The sequence below is a fragment of the Panicum virgatum genome, chromosome 1K (genome assembly GCF_016808335.1).
Source record: "Panicum virgatum strain AP13 chromosome 1K, P.virgatum_v5, whole genome shotgun sequence".
Taxonomy (NCBI): Eukaryota; Viridiplantae; Streptophyta; class Magnoliopsida; order Poales; family Poaceae; genus Panicum; species Panicum virgatum.
Window position 1 is genome coordinate 28,546,275 of NC_053136.1, and position 23,491 is coordinate 28,569,765.

The 23,491-nt window shown below is 44.1% G+C and overlaps 2 protein-coding genes across 2 annotated transcripts; both read left to right on the forward strand.

The window, feature by feature from the left end:
• Positions 1-333: 333 nt before the first annotated feature.
• On the forward strand, positions 334-3,287 carry LOC120701393 (cysteine proteinase 1). Its single transcript, XM_039985462.1, has 4 exons — positions 334-867; positions 998-1,117; positions 2,371-2,614; positions 2,728-3,287. Exons 1-4 carry the CDS (start codon positions 400-402, stop codon positions 3,012-3,014), a joined length of 1,119 nt encoding a protein of 372 aa, XP_039841396.1. The 5' UTR covers positions 334-399; the 3' UTR covers positions 3,015-3,287.
• A 14,554-nt stretch (positions 3,288-17,841) lies between these two features.
• On the forward strand, positions 17,842-22,861 carry LOC120701407 (high mobility group B protein 15-like). The gene is made up of 7 exons (XM_039985465.1): positions 17,842-18,081; positions 18,292-18,589; positions 19,961-20,039; positions 20,880-21,042; positions 21,126-21,212; positions 21,520-21,905; positions 22,007-22,861. The coding sequence occupies exons 2-7, from the start codon at positions 18,297-18,299 to the stop codon at positions 22,406-22,408; spliced, it is 1,410 nt and encodes a 469-aa protein (XP_039841399.1). The 5' UTR covers positions 17,842-18,081; positions 18,292-18,296; the 3' UTR covers positions 22,409-22,861.
• The last annotated feature ends 630 nt before the right edge of the window (positions 22,862-23,491 follow it).

Sequence of the window (23,491 nt, forward strand, 5' to 3'; positions counted from 1 at the left end):
GTTTTTAACTTCGACACTAACATACGAAAACTATATTTATGGACATCATAACATTTAATAGTTTCTTTAAAAGATACTTTTAATATTGTAGATTTTCCTCACATATTAATCTTTTACACACTTAATAAAAAGTGTCAGCCACTGTATCAGTATTTTAACATATATTTTATTTTTTTTATCTCTGTGAGCAAAAAAAGAACAAACTGATCCTGGTTTTCACAAAATATCTTGGATCATAGCTCATATTATCACACCCAAACGAGGGTTTACATGAAAAACTCGCACCACCTAGAACTTTAAGCCGAGAAAATATCCAAACAACTCTCCTATATAGCTAGTGGGTAGTGGGGGGCACCGAGAATCCCCAAGCATACCAATACAACAAGAAAGGAATCCCCAATGGCTCATCGCGTCCTCCTCCTCCTCTCCCTCGCCGCGGCGGCCGCAGTAGCCGCCGCCACCGCCGACGCCGAGGACCCCCTGATCCGCCAGGTGGTGCCCGGCGGCGACGACAACGACCTGGAGCTGAACGCGGAGTCCCACTTCCTGAGCTTCGTGCAGCGGTTCGGCAAGTCCTACAAGGACGCCGACGAGCACGCGTACCGGCTGTCCGTGTTCAAGTCCAACCTGCGCCGCGCGCGCCGCCACCAGCTGCTGGACCCGTCGGCGGAGCACGGCGTCACCAAGTTCTCCGACCTGACGCCGGCCGAGTTCCGCCGGACCTACCTCGGCCTCCGCAAGTCCCGGCGCGCGCTCCTCAGGGAGCTCGGGGGCTCGGCGCACGAGGCGCCCGTGCTCCCCACGGACGGCCTCCCCGAGGACTTCGACTGGAGGGACCACGGCGCCGTCGGCCCCGTCAAGAACCAGGTCGGTTTCCCCGGAATCCGTTGGCCATGGATCCGCCGATCGGAGCCGTTCTTTTGATGGTTCCTTGATTGATTTGATCTAGTATACTTCGCGGCGAAGCGATTTGTGATTTTTTTTTGTTGATGTATAGGGTTCATGCGGGTCGTGCTGGTCGTTCAGCGCGTCGGGAGCGCTGGAGGGTGCGCACTACCTCGCCACCGGCAAGCTGGAGGTGCTCTCCGAGCAGCAGTTTGTCGACTGCGACCATGAGGTAAGAATACTTCTTCCCTTGCGTAATTTCCTACTATTTTGTCTCGTTTTATGTGATTGGTTCATTGGTTGATGGGTGCTGCAAGGAAGGTTGGATTCTTGCGGCCTTTTGCCAATGTTTTGGCAGCTGGTATGATGTTCTTTTCCCATTTTTATACCTATCTGAATGGGCAGCAGCGCACATATCTTGAGCGGGGAAAAGGGGGGACTTGGGAGGACAACCTAGAGCCAAAATTTGATGAGAAAATATAAACGTGAAATTAGCAGATAAAAGAGTGGTGAGATTGAGATGTGACTCCTTCAGAATTGAACTGAAATTGTATTGAGTGTTATCAAAGATAAGTCTAGACAGCTGAAGTTATTGGCTTAGTTGAGTTGATGGATAAGAAGATAAGAAATGTTAGAGTGTATGTATATGCTGATGGCATAGTCAGGTAGGCTTGACCTTGGAGCGCATAGGGTTTTGTTTTGTCTATGCGTTCTTAAGTCTCTACAGAGTACAGACCAGCACAGCTTGTCTAGAATGACTGCTCAGACACTTTTTTTATGATCGAACTGCTACTTGGCTACTAAGCTCTGTGGTCATTCCGAGTGAGCTCAGAAAGCTATAAGCTTTGAAAGCCATGTGGAATTTGGCTCGATAAAATTTTGACTGAAGAATTCAATAAATAACAAACAAGGAAATCTTTGGGCTTAAGTTGACCAAAAGCATTGCCAGACATATCACAAATCCTACTGTTTGCCATTTCATTTCTCATGTGTCAGCTACTCTTCATTATGAAGTTCATTCTTAATTAGGTAGCTTACAAAGTATTCCCATGCTCCTATGGCATGCCTGCAAAAGAGTCCCAACTGGGTAATAATCAGCATGATTCAGGCCGCTTAAGGAAACTTTGATATGACCATCATATATTATGTTGCTTGAAGCGTATTGTTTTCAGAGTATCCATAGACTGTTTGTACGTTCACCCAGCAAGAAGTAATTTTGTCTTCATATGGCAAATATAACCTACATTCATTCCAGCATAATGAAGTTTCAGTTGGCAAGATGCCTGTGTTACTCTTTAATTTTGATACATGAAGAGGGTTTTGCTAGTGTTCATTAGTGATGAGTTGCGACACTAAAGTTGTGAGCCACATATGTTTGTAGAGTTTTCATGGTAGGAACTGTGTAAATTGAATTTGCTGTTGTCCCGCAGTGTGATTTGTCAGTCTTTCAACTCACCATCCTCCACTCCTGTTGTAATTCTCCAGTGTGATTCATCAGAACCTGATTCTTGTGATTCGGGATGCAATGGTGGGCTGATGACCACGGCCTTCAGTTATCTCCAGAAAGCTGGTGGCCTTGAGAGCGAGAAGGAATACCCTTACACTGGGAGAGATGGCAAATGCAAATTTGACAAGTCGAAGATTGTTGCTTCCGTTCAAAACTTCAGTGTTGTCTCTGTGGATGAAAACCAAATTGCTGCCAACCTTATCAAACATGGTCCACTGGCAAGTAAGTACACGTATCTGTCACATTGATGGGTCTATTGATTGCATCTAAATACATTATAGAATCATCAACAGTGAACAATGAAATCACTGATGCTGGTCCTCTGTTCCACGCAGTTGGTATCAATGCTGCCTACATGCAGACATACATCGGTGGTGTGTCATGCCCATACATCTGCGGCAGGCACCTCGACCATGGTGTTCTCCTTGTCGGCTATGGTGCAGCTGGTTTCGCCCCCATCCGCCTGAAGGAGAAGCCCTACTGGATCATCAAGAACTCGTGGGGTGAGAACTGGGGCGAGAATGGATACTACAAGATCTGCAGGGGCTCCAACGTCCGCAACAAGTGTGGCGTCGACTCCATGGTCTCCACGGTCTCCGCCATCCATGCTTCTAAGGAGTAGACTGATCGGTAGTCCTCCCTGACAATTTCATATATGCTAGAACTACAATACCCTGCTAGTATTTATGCTCCATCTGTATGCTGTTACATATAAGGCAGCAGAGATGTGAAGCTGCAATGGGATGCTTGCTGGAAGGTTATGTTTGCTACGCATGCTACACGGTATTTGGATGTAGCAAAGTTATCACAAGATCTGTATACGCTTTTTAATCTGCAGAACTTTTGAATAATTGTGTACATAAATATATGGTGTGCTCCCATCTAAATTGTGTTCTGTTTGGTGCGCTTATGATTTTGAACTGTAAGTTTGTTCAATCTCATTGACTCGCCAAGCTGCAGCTGCTTATCAAGTGAGATCCTAAAAAGAGGGCATAATCGAAGAGCTTTAGGATTTGAGGAACCAGAATCAAGCCGGCCAGCAAATGTCAGTCTGTTCTGTGAATTCATGTTCATATTCGTCTAGGAAAACAAATACTCCTTTCGTTCAAACAAAAAAGGAAAACAAATACAGTTGTGTTTTTTTTTTATCTCTGTTCGATTCGTATTTGATCCCTTTTCACCCCTATAAAGTTCTTTGAGAATAATATATCTGGGCCCTACCGTTCGGTGTAACTTTTTCCATCTCTCTCTCTGCTCATATTGTTGATCTCTAGTTTTGCCGTTTTGGACCAGTCACAACTGGGCCTACATACACGAGTTTGTTCAGTCAGGGCCTATATAGCCAAGGGAAAAACTCGGCCTATTTGTTCCATGAAGTGAATCTCTTCTGTGATCCAGCCCAAAAACAGCCCACAGCTTCAGTGTTTTAAATAGCGAGCTATAACTTAGTGTTTTAAATAGCGGGCTATAGCTTAGCTATAGCGGTTGAGAGAGACACCACTTCGGCATTTAGCAGACTATAGCGAGATTTAGTGAGTTATAGCAGACCGCTATAGCTAATGTTACATCTTTTGTTTGTATAGAACTAGTTGAATATCCCGCGCCTTCTGCTGAATTTTCAGAGACACCCATTTTTTAAAAATTTTATGTTGAATGCATCATGTGGACGGTTGATGAACTTGGTCCTTCATCCATATCTATTCTAAACCATATGATTTTTTTTAAATAATATTATTTTAATAGTTAATCGCGGAAATAAATAATGAAAATGAAAATTGCAAAAATAGTAACCTGTGGGCTATTGAAAAGCCGACTATGTACCTGTCAGCTACGTGGTGGCCGACTTCATACATGGCAGGCCACCGTGGCACCCTGGGGGCCGTTTGACCGCGGTCAGGGGCGCTGTTGGCGCCGAAAGGCCTTGTCGGCTCTTCAATGGCCGACTAGACTATTTTGGGCCTGTCGGCTTGTGGGAAGCCTACAGGACCAGTCGGCCCATGGGGAGCCTGTGACACTTCAGATGTCTACTATGATAGAACATAGAATAATATGTGCATTTTGTGTGTTTAACTCTTTTTGGTAGATAAAAAAGTTTCAATGCAAATTAAGGGTATATTTGTAATTATACAAAATTACTAGCCCCTTTTTGCAAAAAGGTTTAACTTAGGAAGTATTTTCAAAATTTTGAAGGGTTTTCTTGCAAAATGCAAGTAATCATGATTCTAGCAGCTTTATTGCATTTAAGTCCAAAATTGTGATGAAATTGCAATCAAAAAGTCTTTTTCCTTATTTAAAGAGAGTTCCTTTAAACTTTTCAAAATATTTCAAAATTATTTGATTTAGTGCAAATGTGCACAACATGAAAGTTGTAGGTCTTGAAAAATTGAACAACTTTTGTTTTGGGCACTTTTTCATTTGAACCCTAGATCAACGGCAAATTTTAGTTTTCAGACAGCCCCCTGCCTTTTTCTATTTTTACAATCTAGTCCACCCAGCCTTCTTCAACCTCCCGCCGGCTGCGCAGTATGCCCCGCCCGCCGGCTGCCCCTCGCCGCCCTGGCTGGCCACCCGTCGCCAGCAGCCCTCTTTGGGCCCCACTACTCCCTTTTGCTGGCTCTGCGCAAGCACGCCACGTCGCGCCGCCAAGCTCCGCCCCTGGTTCATCACCGGCGAGCTCGTTTCCGCGACGCCACCACTGGAATTATCTTCCAGGACCGCCTCGCCGTATCCACGTGCCGCGCGCAAGAGCCTCGCCACCCCTAAGCCGCCTCTGCTGGCTCCCAGCATGCGTGCCACGCCGCTGCCGCCCACCTTCTCGCCGACACCCGTGGAGAAGTCGCAGTCGTCGCCATTTTCGCCTCCTCTTCTATCAAACTCAATCCCTGCGCTACTCCCCTCGCTTATCCTCGCATCCTTGGCCTATATAAAGCCCAATCGAGCCTTCTCGCCGACAAAACACCACCGCCACACCATTTATGTCTCCGGCGAGCTCGACTCTACCGTCGATCCGCCGCTCCAGGGCCTCCCCGCCCCTTCTAAGCACCCCGTCAGCTTTGCCCTGCTCCAGCACAGCTCATCCGCCACCCCTCCTTACCAATCCACCACCGGAGCACCGCCGTTGACGAGCTTCCCCGCCGCTGCTCCCTGTCCTATGCCGACGAACCCCTTCCACTTGTCCCCTCGGCCTTCCGAGCCCACCCACAGGTGCGCCCCGACCTGCTGATTCTTCCTGCCCCCCTAGCCCTCGCCGCCGGCGATCGCCGTCGCCGGGAATCGGCCAGTCAAACCTCCCCTTCCCTGCTGACCACGACCAAGGACCCAATTGCAAACTTTTAAAACTTCCCAGGGTCCTTTTTGCAAAAAAAGACCTTTCCTTTTTATTCTTTTTCTTGTGAACTTTGCAAAATCCTAAAAAAATGTAGAAAAATTAGAAAAATGCCAAATTAATTTTGTTTTGATCCTTGTAAATAACTCTACAGCTTTATGCTATTGGTTTGAGTTGAACTCTTTTGTAGCTAAATCTAAAAATAGGATTAGATAATAGCTCTTTTTATTTGTATTTGATGTTCCACAATTAATTTTTGCTTATGAGCTTTTGACCATATGCTCCCTTGAGTATGTCAAGCTCTATAAACATTTTCTACATTCATTAGTATACTATAAACTTTGCTTTCAAAATTTCCCTCCTATATTTTAAATTGAATCTATAAGAAATTATTTATATAATTTCTCGTGGATTATTTTATTGAAATAAAAACCCATTTTCCATGTTATTTTATAGATTTTCACCTTATTTACTTTTACTCTATAAACAATTTCCCAGTAAAGTAAAGTAATTAAGAATTGTCTTAATATTTACTTTATTGGATTTCAACTTTATAGTGAAGGAAAGCCATACTCAAGCACTTCACTAATTTTCGAATATCGCATTTCATATAGAAGTCACCCCGTTAGCCGACGGAACCTACGAGCTCACCCAGGAGCCAGACGGGGATTTTTCTTCTGAAGCTCAGGCCAACGTTGTCGAACTAACTGAAGCTCCGAACTTTGATTCGGGAGACCCAAAATCCACTGACTCCATAGACATCTCTGAAGGCAAGCCCTGGAGCATAATCCTATTATTTCAAATTATGCAACTTATCATTTTTATTTACTTGTGCAATTAAGTTGTTGGAGTTGATTGAAAACCCTAGTTGCATAATCTTAGGTACCTACTGATTGAACACTAGAGATGAGTCCGAGTTAGATGCTATGCTAATAGGACCGGTAAAAGTTGAGTGATTGCCTGTCACTCGCGAGTTTATAGGAGTTGATTGTTTACTTCTTGCAATCACTATAAGGATCATGGGCGGATTTGTTGAAGTCCGTCTATGTTGATGAACTTGCTAAGGCCGTAGTGTGTGGTAGCGGTGGTTAAGCGTTTGAAAATACTAGACACGTGCCGTAAATATGGTATGCGGCAAGCCTAGTAACTGATCGGCCCGGCAAGTGGACATACCCCCTCTCTCTTAGAGATAGGAAGTTAATATATAACTAAAGTTTATTTTATATTGCAAAACAAACCACGGGTGCAGAGAAGAGCGGTTCTCTGTAGTCGGGGAGAGTGGCACTGATCCATGAACCGGAATGAGAAGCCAATGGTTGCTTGAGAGTGACTGTCAGTGCTCCAAGCGTGTGTGTTATACTGTTAGGTTTACCCTTGCAAGGTTGGAAATTCGATTCAGAATCGTCCGTTTCTCGCGGAAATTGAGACTGTTTGATCCCTTTGCCACATAGAGTAAGAAATGAAACATTGATGATACTTAATCTTGTTGTATGCATATATCTTCTACCATGTTTGTATAGATAAGTGCTTATCTAGAATGGTTAATACAACTAGAATTTGAAAGCTAAAACATGAAATTAAGGACCTACTCTTTGTTGCTTTTCAGCAAAAGAAACTCCAGAGCCTTCATAAACATTTCATGTCTAGTTAAAAGGGCTATGTTATACCTTTAGACGGGTCAGTCTTGCTGAGTATTAGTATACTCAGACTTGCTTTTGCTAATGTTTTTAGGAATGCTTTCCGATGATCAAAACACTAGTTCAACTTGGCCTAGTGGTTTACCTGCTGGCTGGACGATGGAATGGGAACCATCTACCAGCCATGGTTCGGATGAATGATGTCATGCTCGGGCTTACCATGACATCAACCCTATGACGTTTGTACATAGTTGTGTTTTACTTTCCGCTGCAGGACCTCTTCCTTATAGTTTGTTTTTGTGAAACTTCTCTAGTTTCTTTCAGAATAAAACTGTAAAAGCTAGAGCTTCGGCTTGCTAGCTTCGAAACTTTGATGTAAATTATACTCCTTATCTATGTGATGTAAAATATTGTGGAATTGTTGTATCTCTGACTCGCCTTCGTGCGGGATGTATACTTGTATTACGATCCGATATCGAGTGGCTGTATCGGGATTCTACCCGAAGGACCATTGGTTATACTAGTTGAAGTGCATTTAAATGTTTAATGCACTAAAACTGGTGTAGTTCAAAGTGGTTCTGCCACAGAGCCGACATGCCCCCTCATCCCCCGCCCACTTATAAATGCGCGTTTGCAGGGCATTCCTCAGCCGCACAACGCAACCACCACATCGCAGCACGATGTCTTCCTCAGGCTCGACCTACAACCCATGGGACAAGGTGAGGGAACCAGCGCCTCAAGGAATGCAGGTGTCTATGTGCTTCTGTGGTTCCTTATGCAAGCTCATGAGGTCAAAGGTTTTGGGCGACGACTTCAGAATGAGGTTTTTTATGTGCGAGAACTACGTGCACGACCCGCCAAAGCGTCGCGGCCAGAATAGACCTAAGGTACGACATGAATGTAATGTTTGTAGTTACAGATTTGACAGCAACTTCTAACTTGCGTTGGACATAGAGTCCAGCCCCTCTATGTGATTTCATGCAGTGGTTGGACACGGAGCAGACCCAACAAGATAAGGAGTGGGCTGAACTTCAAGCAAGGTGGGCTACGGAGATGTGGCAGCGAATGTTGCACGAGGAACAGAAAGAGGAGAAGCGCAAGAAAGATCAAGAAGAGATCCGCAAAAGGATTCAGGAAGTGGAGCGTCAGAAGGCGGAGGAACGGAAAGAAGATAGGAAAAGGAAGCGAGAAAGGGCACGCCGTGCAAAGGAAGCAGGGTCCGAAGCTATTAGAAAGGGAAAATATCCTCGGTGCACTCAGTGAATCACAACTATTGTAGTCCCGGCATTTTATTTTCCCTAAGGTATGTTAGGTTTAGTTTCATCACGAGGCTACTGTGTTGCACATGCCACTGCACTTCGTTGATCAAGTTTACCATTTCGGGCAAAGAACTATTGTGTCATGTTACCGTAGTAGTAGAGATGCAATGGTCCGCTGCAAGCTTAGCTATCTCACCAGCATTTGTACTTTGTAATACGAGCCGGGAATTTATGGATCGTTCCTACTATATTATATGGTTTACAGAATACTCGAAGGTCACGGGATTGAATTGAACATGACGTAGGAAATTTAAAATACAGAACCGTTGCAGTGGCATGTAATGGCAGAGGTGCCATAACTAAACCTAACATGCCTTAGGAAATTTAAACAACACAATTGTTGTAGTAGCATGTAATGGCAGAGATGCCATAACTAAACCTAACATGCCTTAGAGAATTTAAATCACGGCAAATGATCTAACATCGTTACAAGAAGCGATAATGCAATTAGTACTGATCCCACCTAGCAAACTGAGTTGAACCTTCTCCATAGTATCCTCCCATGCTTGTCGGTGGCGGCGGGGGAGGATGAGGAGGCGGAGGACCCTTGTTATTGTGATATGGGCACTTGCAATAGGGATCAATGCAGAGTACTTCCTGTGAATCATTATCATCGCTGTTGATATTATCTTCCACGTCACCGGCACTCACTTTCCTTTCTAGATCGAAGATACGATTCTACAGGTAATAGATGTACTCGGCATGCGGATGAATAGGAGGAGGATCAACCCATCTAGCGAATTTGCACCCTTCCGGAGCCTCAGAAGACTAAAACAAATAAACCCGTGTTAATTTTAGAAAACATGAGAAAAGATTTGTGGAAACGAAGGGTGATAGCAAGTACCCATGCTATGTCATATGATATTTCATAGGAGTACCTATTTGATATTGCAAACATAATCTGGAAGGGTGAGATGAAAGTCTTCTTCATAATTTCTCCATACAGCACAATAGCCACAAATTTTGCTGTCATGTTTCTGTGCTTCACAACAGTTTCTAAAAGCTTGCATGAGTGGCCAACCATGATCGAGGCCACAAAGTTGCTCTCAGCCTTCGGCAGATACCCGTGAACGCGCCAGGGATAACCTGGGGTGAGACACTTGACATCATAAGTGGTCGGATTGGAAACGGCCACCTTGAATGGTTTCTTCTATAAGAAAGACCACTTCTTAACAGCATACTGCAAGTGCTTCTTATCATAAAACAATTGACCACTTGTGATCTCCATTTGATTGTACACCCAATTAGTGTCATGGCCATCATTAACCATAAGCTCATCTATGCCAAAGTTGCCCCAATCCTCAGGGACGGTATCTTCATTTTCAAATAGACGACCATCTCTGCCTTCAACAAAGGTTTTGTACTCCTCGTCATCTAGGTCCATTTGATCAACTATCATCTCATCTAATTCCCCCTGTTCAGCAATCATGTGACCTCCGAATTCCCAATCGCCACCTTCAGTTTCATGCTCAGCTTGTTGGTGGACTTCAGGCTGCGACTGCTCATCCTCTACAACGCAATTTTCAGGAGGCCACTCGGTTTCAGACCACCTCAGTTGCAAGAACAACATGGCTACTCTCACCTTGAGTTTCGTTAGCTAGTTCTTGCTGAACGAGCACAAGAGGGAATTTTATTTTGTTTGTAGCCATATGGACAAAAGCACGCCAACATTTCGAATTGCTCATCTCACAAAGTTCCCACCGCCAACCATGTTCACGTAGTCTTGGAACCACACCACTAACTTTGATCCTCCAGTAGCTTGGGTCCACTTGCAGAAAATCATGCATCCAACCTAATACATCCGCATGACGCATTTGCAACGGATTGGGTACTGTTGTATCTATGTACTGAAACTGACTCAAATCTACCCCGGAGTCGCAATAATTAATGAATCCGTTGCCATGATGAACTCTGATATTTACTAGTTGCAAACCCATTCCTAGTAATGCACCACATCATCGGACGTTAGACAGCACACCCTAAAACTTTTTATTTCTATAATCTAAGAACGTTCATGATACAAATTTCATATGACCCACCCGCGAACAAACAACGATGTTATAAAAGGAATTCAAATAAATTAATTATTTCATGCAATAATTATATATTATCACAGTACAAATTAATGACATTAAATAATGAACTCCAATTTCTAATTATATCAATTGAATAACAAAAATTGCTTAAAAATCTCTCACCAAACATCAATTGAACAAACTAATTGTAAAAAGTTAATTATTAATGCATTCAATCATGTGCATACAATCTATTGGTTTCAATTTTCTATAAGTGCATCATGTTATTCTAACAATTTTTAAAAATAACTCCCATTCCTACGGTACACGTCGCCCACGACAAACCTATAATACAATAATTTAAGTGTAATTAATTAAATAAACTGTAATTAAATAAGTCTTAGTTAAAAAAAAATTCACCTTCCATCGATTAGTTGTCGGACGTGAGGGAGCCGAGGACCCAGGTCCGAGCCGCACCACACACCTCGCACCCGGTCGGGCGAGGCGCTTTGCAGATGGGCGGCGAGGCTCCGGCCAGGGCCGCCTCGGTGCCGCGTCGGCCCCCTGCACCCGCCCATGGGTAGGGCGGCGAGGGAGGGGGGCGGGGGGCTGCAGCCCGCACTCGTCCCCCTGCAGCCCGCGAGTGAGGGAGGGGCAAGGCCGAGGCGCCGCACCGGTCGACGGAGGGGCGGCGGCGGCGCTCGCGGGCGGGTGAGGGGCTCCGGCGGTGTGGCGGGCCGGGGAGGACCGGTGGAGGGGCGGCGACGGGGTGGGCAGATGGTTGACGGGCGGTGGCGGCAGAGGTAAAAGTGAACTGGGCGCGGTGAAAGTCAAAGGGGGCCGGGGGGAGGGGGTGTATTTCAGCTGACAGGCCTGTCGGCTCCTCAAGAGCCGAGTAGTGTCTTGTCGGGCCGATAGGGTCTGTCGGCTGCTGCTGATGGGCCGACTGCCCCCCCCCCCCCTAATCGGTCCGACTGGCCTTCTAAGGCCGACAGGCCACGATGGCGGCCACGACCAGGAGCTCATGCCAGCATGGACAAACTAGTCGGCTACTGAGTGGCAGACTAGTGCATGTCGGCTACCCAACAGCCGACACCCCAGTCGGCTTTTCAAAAGCCGACGGCCTACTAGTTTTGCAATTTTACTATTTATTTCTGCAATTAACTATTAAAATAATATTATTTTTAAAAAAATCGACATCATATAGATAAAGTGATTGGACGAGGAATAGAAGACGCTAGCTGATACCTGTTGGCCTCCTATTGGCCTTTGCATCAAAGGGAGTAGCAGAGGGACTAAGCGGAACAGGGACTTGGTGTCAGGTGAAGTAGATGATGGGCGATGGAACTCTATATACCGAGTATATACAGATACATGCAAGGGGTGGCGCCCTGATGGAAAACAGCTAGCTGCACCTTGGCGTAAACATATTCTGCATTATATATGCACCATGCATGCATGAGAGATCTGTTAATTTCTTCTTTGATTTAATTTGTATCCACCAAGTATCCGTAGTGCATGCACTAAGTAATCATAGTGCACCAAGTAAATATCCGTAGCGCACCCACTGCTTGGCTCCTCCAGTCATGCATGGAGAAAACATAGCACACATTCCTGTAACACCCGCGCCTGCTCGCAACTTGGCTTGCTGTAGGGGAAGGGAGATAGAAAGATATGAGAATTAAAATCAAAGTGATCATTTATTTTGAGTGGAGCACAGAAGATGAAAAAGTGATCATTTATTTTGAGTGGAGCACCGGAAGATAAAAAGACAAACTAGAATGATGAATCAACAGTCATAATTAAACTTGGGCTTAAGATCGAATGGACACAATTTTATTGATGATGTGGCACAATGTGAGTTGAGAAAAATCAAAGTTAATGATCCTTAGTGGGGAGCTTCTATATAGGTTTTATAGATTATTAAATTATGAAGGGAACATACTCTTTCATGACATTTAGAAAACATAACCCAGACAACAAGAGTAATCATCTTTGAACCATTATAGGTGCATAAGCTCCTATTATGCTTGTTTTAGACTTAACATGTTTGAACTATTTGCATTGTAATTTATGCAACTTTCACACTTAATTAGTGATTAAGATTTGCATCTTCTTTGTATTATTTACCAAATTATATGATATATATAAGATGGTACATGGAAAAAAATCACGGCATACCCTTCGCTAAAATCCTAGATCCGTCGCGGGTTACAACTCATTATCTGCAGCTCTAGCCTACTGAAAAAAGAGGCAGACGGAAGAACGCTGCTAAGCTCAGTAAGATGCCAAACTCACCGTCCTTTTTCGAGATCGTCACATCTGTCCCGCATCTTCCACACCAATAGCGAGCTCACCGTCTTCGCGCACATCTCGCTGGGCTCTGGCACGCTGTCCTCACCCTCCTCTCCTCGCCACGCGCCTTAATTGGTGGAAGGCTTGGAGGACGCCGCGATGAGTGTGCCGCCATTAATGACCTTGCGCCGAGACTCGGGGCACCATTGCCTCACGCCGATGAGTCCCACCGCTCATCCTCGCCACGACAAGCTCTAGAATGGTGACACCCCCATCTTCGTCGACCCGGCCCTATCTTCGTCGACCCAGCCCTCGCTTCCCTAACTCCAGCTCCGGTGCTGAATGATCCATACAGGGCATGCTCCGGCCGTGAACACCATGAGCGTGCCCGGGCCTCGCCCCTCTCACTCCGGTGAGGCGGAGGCATCAGTAATGCTCGAGAACACCTCGCCCTCACCTGGGCCTCGCCCCTCTCGCTCCGATGAGGGGGAGACCTAGGCACGGCTAATGCACCGAGGAAAGGGCGGGAGGAGGAGGGATCTAGACGACCCATGGCCGGATCTGGGACTGAAGGTGGCAAATCTGAATGATGCGGTGGAGCATCGACACCGGCGGTGGTGGCAGGCTGGGAGAGGTTAGGGTGAGCTAACCCTAACTGCACCGACCGACCTCTTTATACCAGGCACCCGCGAATTGGGCTGACCGGGCCACGGCCTGGCGCACCGACCCGAGCACAGCTGGGCCTCTAGCAGATCTGGAGCCACCGCGAGTGCTATCCCCACCTTGGGCCAGGTGGGCCTATGTGGCGGCCTGACTCTGGACCGCCCACGACGCCATCGAATGATCGCGCCCCCCTCTGCCACCTGGGGCAAAAGTGGTGGGGGCCGAAACTGAGACTATTGTTTCAGCCCGCCACAAAATTATCATTCCCCTTATTTCCATCTTTTTAATTCGACGAATTTATTTCATGTCATCAGACTTCCTATTATTTACATTCAGATGTTCATGAGTCTATGTATCTTTATATCCAAACCCTTTCAATTCCCTGTTAATGTAAATATATGTGTTTGTTCGACACTCTTTCGCATTTCCATGTTTATTTCATTACATTTACTTTGCAAATTACTACTGTTGCCCATTTATTCTACGCTGAGTTACAACACGAACATCTCTAGGGAGGGAGAAAATGGGGGAATATGTTGAAACTTCAAACCATCATAGCCATATATATTCACATTTATATCTATGATTGATACTCATACCTGTCTACACTTTCTTCTGTCCCTGGCTGAGGTCACCAAGAGCCACAAGTGTCAATTAACCTGAGATGATGGCGAGCCAAGCGATAAAGTTCCTCGTTGAATTGCAGAACAAGAGAGAATAGAGATAAACTTGGCCTTTCGTTTTCACCTCTTCAATTCCTGGGCACATAAGTGGCACTTTGTGGACCATACAACACCACATGCATGACCTCATTTTGCTTGGTATAAGTATATGAGTGATGGCTATATATGTGTGATTTTTTTCCCAACCATTCATTTATTTTCTGGTTGTCTCGACCCACTTAATCAATTAGCTACTATCGCAAAAAATAATCCTAGATCCTACTTAGTATTTCAAAGAACTATGATATAACTACTAGTCAAGGTGTACATTGAAAATGTTGTAATGTCCAAAACACTATGTTATATTTTCCATGATCTTTGAGGTGCAACTCTAACCACTATATTTATTAGAATAATTTCATCAAATATATATAATGCGAATCAGAAAGTCATGAGAGTACTTTTCCAGACAAATCCATGCATATGAATTTTATTTTTTCAATCTAAATTTCAAAAGTTATTGGTAATCAAATTCTTAACAGTTCGACGGAACCTTATCCAAAAGTCAAATATTACGAGGGAATATTTTAAATAAGCACAGGAGAAAAGAAAAACTATGTCAGCCTCATGTGAAGGACATTGGTGGAGGGGAACATATTAAATGCAAATCAACCTCTCCGTGCAAACTATGCGACCTTCAATCTGGGCCACTGGATCAATATCCAAGGGGGACGCAAGGGGAGTGGGAAGAGGAATTTGCAAAAGCGTGATTACCCAATCCAAGGGCGGGCGGTTAATTATAAAATTACCCAATCCCCATACCCTTTGGATGTTGATCCAATGGTTCAGATTAAAGTTTGCACGATCTGCACGGAGAGATTGGTTTGCATCTGATATGTTTCCTTGGTGGAGAGCTAGATAAGTAACGGTTTTATATGTTGAGAATATACTACTCCCATATGTTTAGGTGTCTCCATACTCCCACGCAAAAAAAGAAATAAAAAATACTCGAAAAATCCAACAACAAATTTGGATGGATAGATGATGCAAAAATAGGCGCAGGGTGTGAATCATGCATGAACAGTACAATCCGTGTTACTATTCAAGTGCTCAATTCAATTATTTATATCTCCTTGTACAATTTTGTGTTGCACCTCAAATTTTATATGAATATAGATCTTTGCATCTTCTATTTCTATCTGTTCATTTTTTCGAGCGTACGAGAGCACCAAAACGCATGGGTGCACACGATACATTCCCTTCACATGTCATTGGTCCAGAAAATAAGCAATTCGAAACAAGTACAAATTTCAACTAATTAATATTTACATTACATAGCACTTAATATATTGGTTTGTTTGCAAACTTGGAGCCTGGACTCACACACACGAGAGAGAGAGAGAGAGACAGAGAGAGAGAGAGGTCACCGCTCACAGCAAGCCCTGCAGTCCCAACTCCAAGGAACAGTGCTCCTACACGGCTCCGTTGACAGTGATGGCAGTGAGGAAAACCTAGGAAAGCCACACGGCTCGAATTATTGTCCATACAACTATACAAGATGAATACTAGCTACTAGATCTTATCTTATTTTTGTACTTTCTGTTGATCCACGTCCATTCCTATCACTACCACATCAATTTCAATTGATGATACAGCAGGCGATGGTGGAAAACAGCTAGTATTAGTCAAAAGGGTTTAGTTTGGAATTGCCATATTCCTGCAAATTGTATGATAGACGTTCTCTTTGCTATCTCTATGCTCGGGGTGTCAACAATACCACGCTAGTGCAATTATGCTCTCCTCACGCTTCCGCCTTTTGTATGAAATTTTGCTTGACAATGAGAGTTATGGTCACTACTGTTGGCCCAAAAACTAGGAGAGTCGGCCCAACCGGGCGCATACCCGGAGGAAGTCTTGCTACACCCCAAAAGCTAGCCCAAGAGGTGAGAGACTCCCCCCACTTTTATGTTGGTTCAACTCTCCCCCCACAACCAATGTGGGACTAACCCCAACAATCTCCCCCGTCACACATTGGGACTAACCCCAACAATCTCCCCCGTCACACATTGGTGCCCCTTAGCACTGACCGGGCCCATACCACAGTCCACCAGTGACCGGCTCAACACACGAGCACATATGTGCCTCACACCCGCGGTCCACCATTGACCGGCGACCCCACAGCACGTCGCGCCCGCGCCCTGCTGCACGCCGCAGCCCGCTGCGCCGCAGCTCGCCTCCCGAGACAGCTGCAGCACCGCGCACCTCGACAGGCCGACACACGGCTCGGAGCTTCATCGCATCACAGCTGCCGGGGAAGTCCGGCTTGCATTGGCCGCCACCAAGAACGCCGCCTGTGCCAGCCACCACCAGCATGCCGACGACCTAACCTTGCTCTGGTACCAGTTGTTGGCCCAAAAACTAGGAGAGTCGGCCCAACCGGGCGCACACCCGGAGGAAGTCTTGCTACACCCCAAAAGCTAGCCCAAGAGGTGAGAGATTCCCCCCACTTTTATGTTGGTTCAACTCTCCCCCCACAACCAATGTGGGACTAACCCCAACAACTACGCACAAAACAACCCACCTTTGATTTTTTATCTCTACAAATTATGATAAAGTTGAAGTCTCTATTTGTTGGTCATTACTTCTAGCCAGAAGGTAAATAGTCATTTTGTATGACTAAAATAGCCATTTCGCCATTAGAAAGTATGTATAAAAACCAATTATAGTTCGAGTGTTAATCCTCGGTGATGCCGTGTGCCACACCTTTCGAAACATTAAGTCTATTTTCAGTGGAGATTTCATGAGAGTTTGTTAAATAAGATGCTATGTCGATATTTTAGATGACGTGATATTAAATTAATGAGGAGAGCCTATAAAATATATCTACTGTTTACCAACGTTGATGAGTCTCGGAATTAAATATGACGAGAGCCTACAAAATACTTCTTCCATTATCTTTTGATAGTCTTATTTCAAAAATTAAATTATTCTCTTTTGATAGTCCTATTTGAGTTGATATCTTGGGAATAATATGGATGCCCCTTCGATTTCTGTGCAAAGTAACTTCTCTAAAAAAAATTGGTGCATGTATTTATGATAACATAAAAAACGAGCGGTCATAATTAATGTGATGATAAGCAAGATACTTCTTCTTGGTCATTGTACCAAAATAAAATAAGACTATCAAAAGAGAATGGAGGGAGTAGCAAATATGAAACAATATATCGTGGAGTAACTTTTATCTAGTGTTTCATGTGCGTTTTGTTGATATGGGCCGTGTGCCACTCTTGGAAACAACAATATGGAACCACCCATTAGAATTAGTCTAATAATATTACAATATATGCTTATACATCTAGGCTCGTACTCGTCCCTCTCGCCTATTTATTTCTTATTTTTTTTGTTCACGCTAAGGAAAACCGTCGATATATTTTCCATATCCATGGGTGTCTTGTCTATTATTACTAGCAGACTCATTCCGATATAAATTTGCATCCATCCATCTTTATCTCCCCTTTATTTGACGGTAGCACATATGGCTCTCTGCCTCCACCCCACAACCACCTTAGGTTATAACGTTATCCCTCTCTCTCTCTCATCCTTTTCTCTCTCTACCCATCCGCTCCCAAGTATAGTAGGAGGCGTATAATTTTTTAAGAGATCGTTAACCTCACAGTAATCCCTCCTTCCAGCCAAAACCTAAAGTTGGAGCACCAAAATATTCGCCGCGCCGGCATAGTTGTGGTTGTTTAGGAGGAGAAGACGAGGTTAAGGTAAGCAAGCGCATGGATCATACTCTCCCACTACCACATGGCATGGCATGGCGCCTTTCTTCTTTTCTTTTACAGATGATTCACAAAAAGATTATATCTTTGAGAGAGGGAGAGGAGGCGGGCGGCCACCGCCACCTCGTCTCCCTCCCCTCCTCCACGCGTCTCTGCCGCCGGGGCGACGATGACAACGGTCCCGTCGCGTGTGTGCAGGGGAGATGAGCGCGCCGGCACCGGCGGCGGCGGAGGAGAAGGCCGCCGTCGCCAACGCTGCTGCGGCGGCGAAGGGGAAGGAGGTGGCGCCGGTGGCGGCTTCGGCGGAGGAGAAGGCCGCCATCGCCAACGCTGTTGCGGCGGCGAAGGGGAAGGAGGTGGCGGCGGCGGAGGCCGGGAGGGGGCGGTTCGTGGCGTACCCGGCGCCGGTGGCTGAGCACGCGGACGTGGTGGCGGACGCCGCGCGCTTCAGGGCGGCGCTCGAGAGGCTGCACGCGCACATGGGCACCAGGCTCAAGTAAGCCTTCTTCCAACTTCCCATCCGCACTCAGCCCTGCCGCCGATCCAGCCGCCGCATTTTAATTTCCTGTCCGCGTCTTCTCCTGCGTCTGATGCGGCGGTGCGGTTACACTTGGTATTCGTCGTTGCTGTTTTTATTTCTTGAATTCAATGCTCGAAAATTGCAACTTGATAAAGATGCGTGGTGGGGAAAGATAAGTTTGCGGAGCGGTGACGATCCTTGTGACGTGCGATGCAAATGCCTGCGAGTTTCATCGGTTTTGACTAATCAACCCGTGCTTGTGTTGCCTTTAATATTTATGTGTGGCCCAAATCCGCCAACACGGGATGGGGATTGCAGCCATTAATCTTTTTGATGGGCAACGTTGGTGGCCTCTTAATACCCGTTTCCCCTTTTTACATTGATGTGGTTTCTTGGCAAATCATTTGTTGCATCTAGGATTATTTTTGTTTCAGTCGAGGATGAAAGATGATTCTTCTACTTTGGGACCATTTCGGGAAATTATACTGATCATATTTCATTTCGTCGACGTCTGTATTGGATTTGGATCGTGTATGCATTCTTTTGTTTTTTTCCCTCTTATTTACTGATATAGCAATATATTTCTCAGGCTCTGAAATTCTGGTGCTTTTCTTAAATAGAGTCATCCTTTTGTATGAAAATGCTGTCTGATATATTGAACAAATTGGCTGTCTTTTCCCAGCAAAAAAACCGATCAGTCTTCTGATTTGTTGCTGCTTGTTGGCTTGTTTTGTGAGGTTCTTGCAAGTTGCTAGAGTCTAACCATGTAAGGTGTTTTGGCTTTGAGCTTTAGTGTCCTTTTCACATGTATGGCCATCCCAATTTGATACCCAGGCAATGAAACAAAGTTCTCTTTTAGCCTATTCTTGAGTACTCCCTATTCTTTGTATCTGGCCGCTGTTTCACACAACTATGTAAGGAAATATGACTGTTGTGTTCCTAGCATCAACAAGATTACTATGTGCTACCACGAAACAGAGCTTGGAGTTTCATTAATCCTCCTCTCTCAAAATATCGAGGACAAACTTTCTTTTCTATTTTGATGAGATTGACTAACTGATGGCTTTATATTATTAAACATTTTATGTCACTGTTCACTCAAAGTTGGCATTTGGCTTAATTGAGTTATTAGTGTATAAAAAACCAGTGTACTTTTGTCAAAGAACTTCAGCTGATTTGTATAAAAGATCTGACTGGCATGTTAGACAAAGTTACTTCAATTTATCTCTGTTAATACTATGTCGTCTAAAGGTTTGCTGTATTGGTAACTTATTCTGAGTTCATTATTTATTTATTTTCTAATTTTATTATTTGCCATGCTTCTAACATTATTGTTTTTTTTGTAAGGGTGCCAATTATTGGAGGGAAAGATTTGGATCTTCATCAGCTATATAAGGAGGTCACATCACGAGGTGGTATCGATAAGGCAAGAAATGAATAGAATGCTGTAGATTCAAACTTTAATTTCCCTTAACAAATTAATTTATCTGGTCAATGTATTAACTTCGCTGTGCTTGTTTGCGACATTTAAGTAAGATTCTTCAGGGGCATATCTAACTCATGTTACTATTTTTATTTACTAGATACAGTAATTGCTAAAGTGGTCAGTGAGCCCATATTAACCTCTTATGAATACGCAAAATGTTGCATTTGTGAATGTAATGAAGGTATTCATACCAGGAATCATGTAGTGCTATGCAAAGTAATAGTTTTCATGATGTACATTGTCATTAAACGTTTGTTTGAATAGCCGAACTCTGCCATTTGTTAGTTGTCGATTTTTTTAACAGTACTTTATTTCCTTAAATCAACCCACTCGTTGTTAGAAAGTACAGGAACCCAGCTTGCATTTGCACAGGTAGCTAGACTGGAATGGATCCTTCCTTGAAACCCAAGAACATATAATAAATACCTAACTTATTATAAATGTATAAAAGTCCACCTTCTTAATCCCTTAGAGTATCGCATGTTTCCATTTAAGCCCTTAAAATATCTTTTGGACGCTGCCCTTGTACGCTTCACATTGCCCCTGTGGCTGGTTTCTTGTACTAGACTGGAATGTATATCAGCTTTATGTCATTTTTAGCAAGCTTAGTTGTTTGTGGTAATGAAAAGGCTAGTATAATCTTTGTCAATAAAAGCCAAGTTGAAGATATGCTTGTTCAAAGAGTGCGGTGCTTTCATTATCTCATTGTTAGTTGACTTGATTTGCAAACATTTAAACTCAGACTGGCGGATAAATAACTGAATCTTGTTTCTCTCACAGGTGAAGGCAGAGAATAGATGGAGGGAAGTGACTGCATCATTTATTTTCCCTGCCACTGCGACAAATGCTTCTTTTATGTTGAAGAAATACTATATGTCACTCTTATATCATTTTGAGCAGCTATATTTCTTTAGAATGCAAGGCTGGTATCAGCAAGAAATAGGTCTGTTTGATGGGCAGAGTTTTATATTCTTGTTAATTAGCTGATGCAATCTTGCCTAACAAATGCCCCTGTTGTCTCTGAAGATTCCAGAATGAATTCCTCCATTGATGTAAAAACTGAAGCTCAAGCTTCCCATAAAAGAAAAAGGGGCACAAATGCATCTCCTTCAGGTTAGTTTCTGTTAATTATCAAGATAGTGACCATCTTCATACGATCATGGTATTTCGATCTTCATCAAACCTTAGCTTATGAGTTCTTGTCGAGCACATTTTACATGTAGATTGTTCTGTAACCCACTTAGCAATTGATAAAATTATGCTATCCCTTGCGCTGTCAAACAGAATGGAAAATAAATTATGGAGAACATTGTTACCACTTGGATAGTTAACAGATTGAATGCTTTCTGCTAATTTGATATGCTTATGGAAAGCTGTTTACAATTATATCATTCACATCTTGTTGCTTTAACTGTTTCAGATCCAGCTTCGTCTTCAGATAGTGTTGATGTAGATGTGATAATTGATGGCAAGTTTGAACATGGTTACATAGTGACTGTTATTATGGGATCAAAATCCACTAAAGCAATCCTCTATAATTGCACTGAAGAACCTGCTCTGCCAACTCCAGTACCACCTGTTGCAAGTAATAGCACTGATCTGAAGGGTGGACGTCGCCTTCGGAGGCGACGTAGGAAGAAGTTAAGTACAACAGACCCCAGGCACCCCAAACCAAACAGGAGTGGCTATAATTTCTTCTTCCAGGATCAGCACAGAATCCTTAAGCCACAATATCCTGGACAAGACAGACTGATCAGTAAAATGATTGGTGAACGATGGAATAATCTAGGTCCTGAAGATAAAGCTGTAAGAGTAGACAAAATCGTTAATATTCACTATGCTGAACCAGCAGCTGGGGTCATGCTATATATCAAGTATATCTTTTCTTATTCTTACCGGTATTTCAGGTATATCAAGAAAGAGGCGTACGGGATAAGGAGCGATACCGGACTCAGTTGGCTGCTTATAAAGAAGAACAGAGGACAGGTCAGTCTGTCAGCAATGCTGTGCCTATCCAGCAGAGACTCCCTCAGACAGAAGTGACGATTGATGAAGTAGACTCCAAGGTGAGCGAAGGCGATATTCTGCTGTCGAACCAAGGGTATAGCACTAGTGAAGAAAGTGAGCATTCAGGATTAAAAACCGTAGAAGATGAGGAGCTCAACACCGACACATCCCCTGAGATGAGCATGGAAACAACTGGTTCTCCTGGACACCCTGATCCCTCTGCTGATGGGGATCGCTTTGAATTGCGGCGAAGAGAAAACCCTAAGGCAGATGAGAAACAGAATGTGCCACCGGATTCATGATTGAGACGATTTCAATGGTAATTTCCAAGTGGTACCAAGCTGCTAGATTATGCAGTTGCTTTCTTTGCAGTATCTGTCTGGTAGGTTACCTATTTCTGCTTCCACTATACATTCTCATTGCCTTAGGTGCATAGGCTATGCGCTAATGTTGTCGATTAGTGCTCTACCAGGAGTTGAAATACCCTTCATTTTGCCAGTTCTGAATTTGCATTGCTCATTTTCCTTCCAACTTCAGAGGAGGGGGGCGGGGGGTGGGAGGGGGGGTTATTCTTAGATTTTGAAGGTAAATTTCCCACGCTATCTAGGGATGAGATGGGTGGATGGACACTGGATTGATTTGCGGAGAAAATATATTCTTTCATTCAATATCATTGCTACAGTTTGTTGATGCATCAATATTGAGTATTTGCAATGTCAGGGGAAATTCAAACATGTGCTTCCTTTCTAGTCGCACCTATTTGCTGCTTAAGATCTGTGCCCGAGCATCTTTTGGAAATGAATAGTGTCTGATCAACAAATTGTTTTTCGGGTTCCCTCTGGCTGAACATTTTTGAACTAGCACCTCTGGTTCTCTAAAAATTTTCGGTTGCTGCAGAACCCCAAAATGCTAAAAGTAAGAGAATTTTGCTCCTTGTACTAAGTTATGTATGCCAATACCGCTGGCCCAGGGGTATCTGTCACATGTGCGACTACTGGTGATTCTACTGCAGAAAGAAAAAAAATAGGATATTCACTTGCAATCCTTTTAATTTGAATTTTTTGTATGGCCACGTACCAATCATGGGCCAGAAAAAAACATGCGTCATCCTTCTACGACCAACTCCTAGCCGCGCGTGATAATGCACAGCACAGATGCCCCTACCTGGGGTAGGAAATTTTTGAATGAGCTCAGAGCTCCTCTACCCACCCACCCCCAGCCCCTGTATGTAGCTACCGCGGCAACAGATCGACAACGACGCCGGTCACGGTTAGATGTTAACTAGTTTTTGGCCAGTGCTACCATGATGAGATACTTTTAACTTTTATCTTTTATATGTACTATAGATATACATTTTATTAATCAGTAGCTATCCTGTAATTATA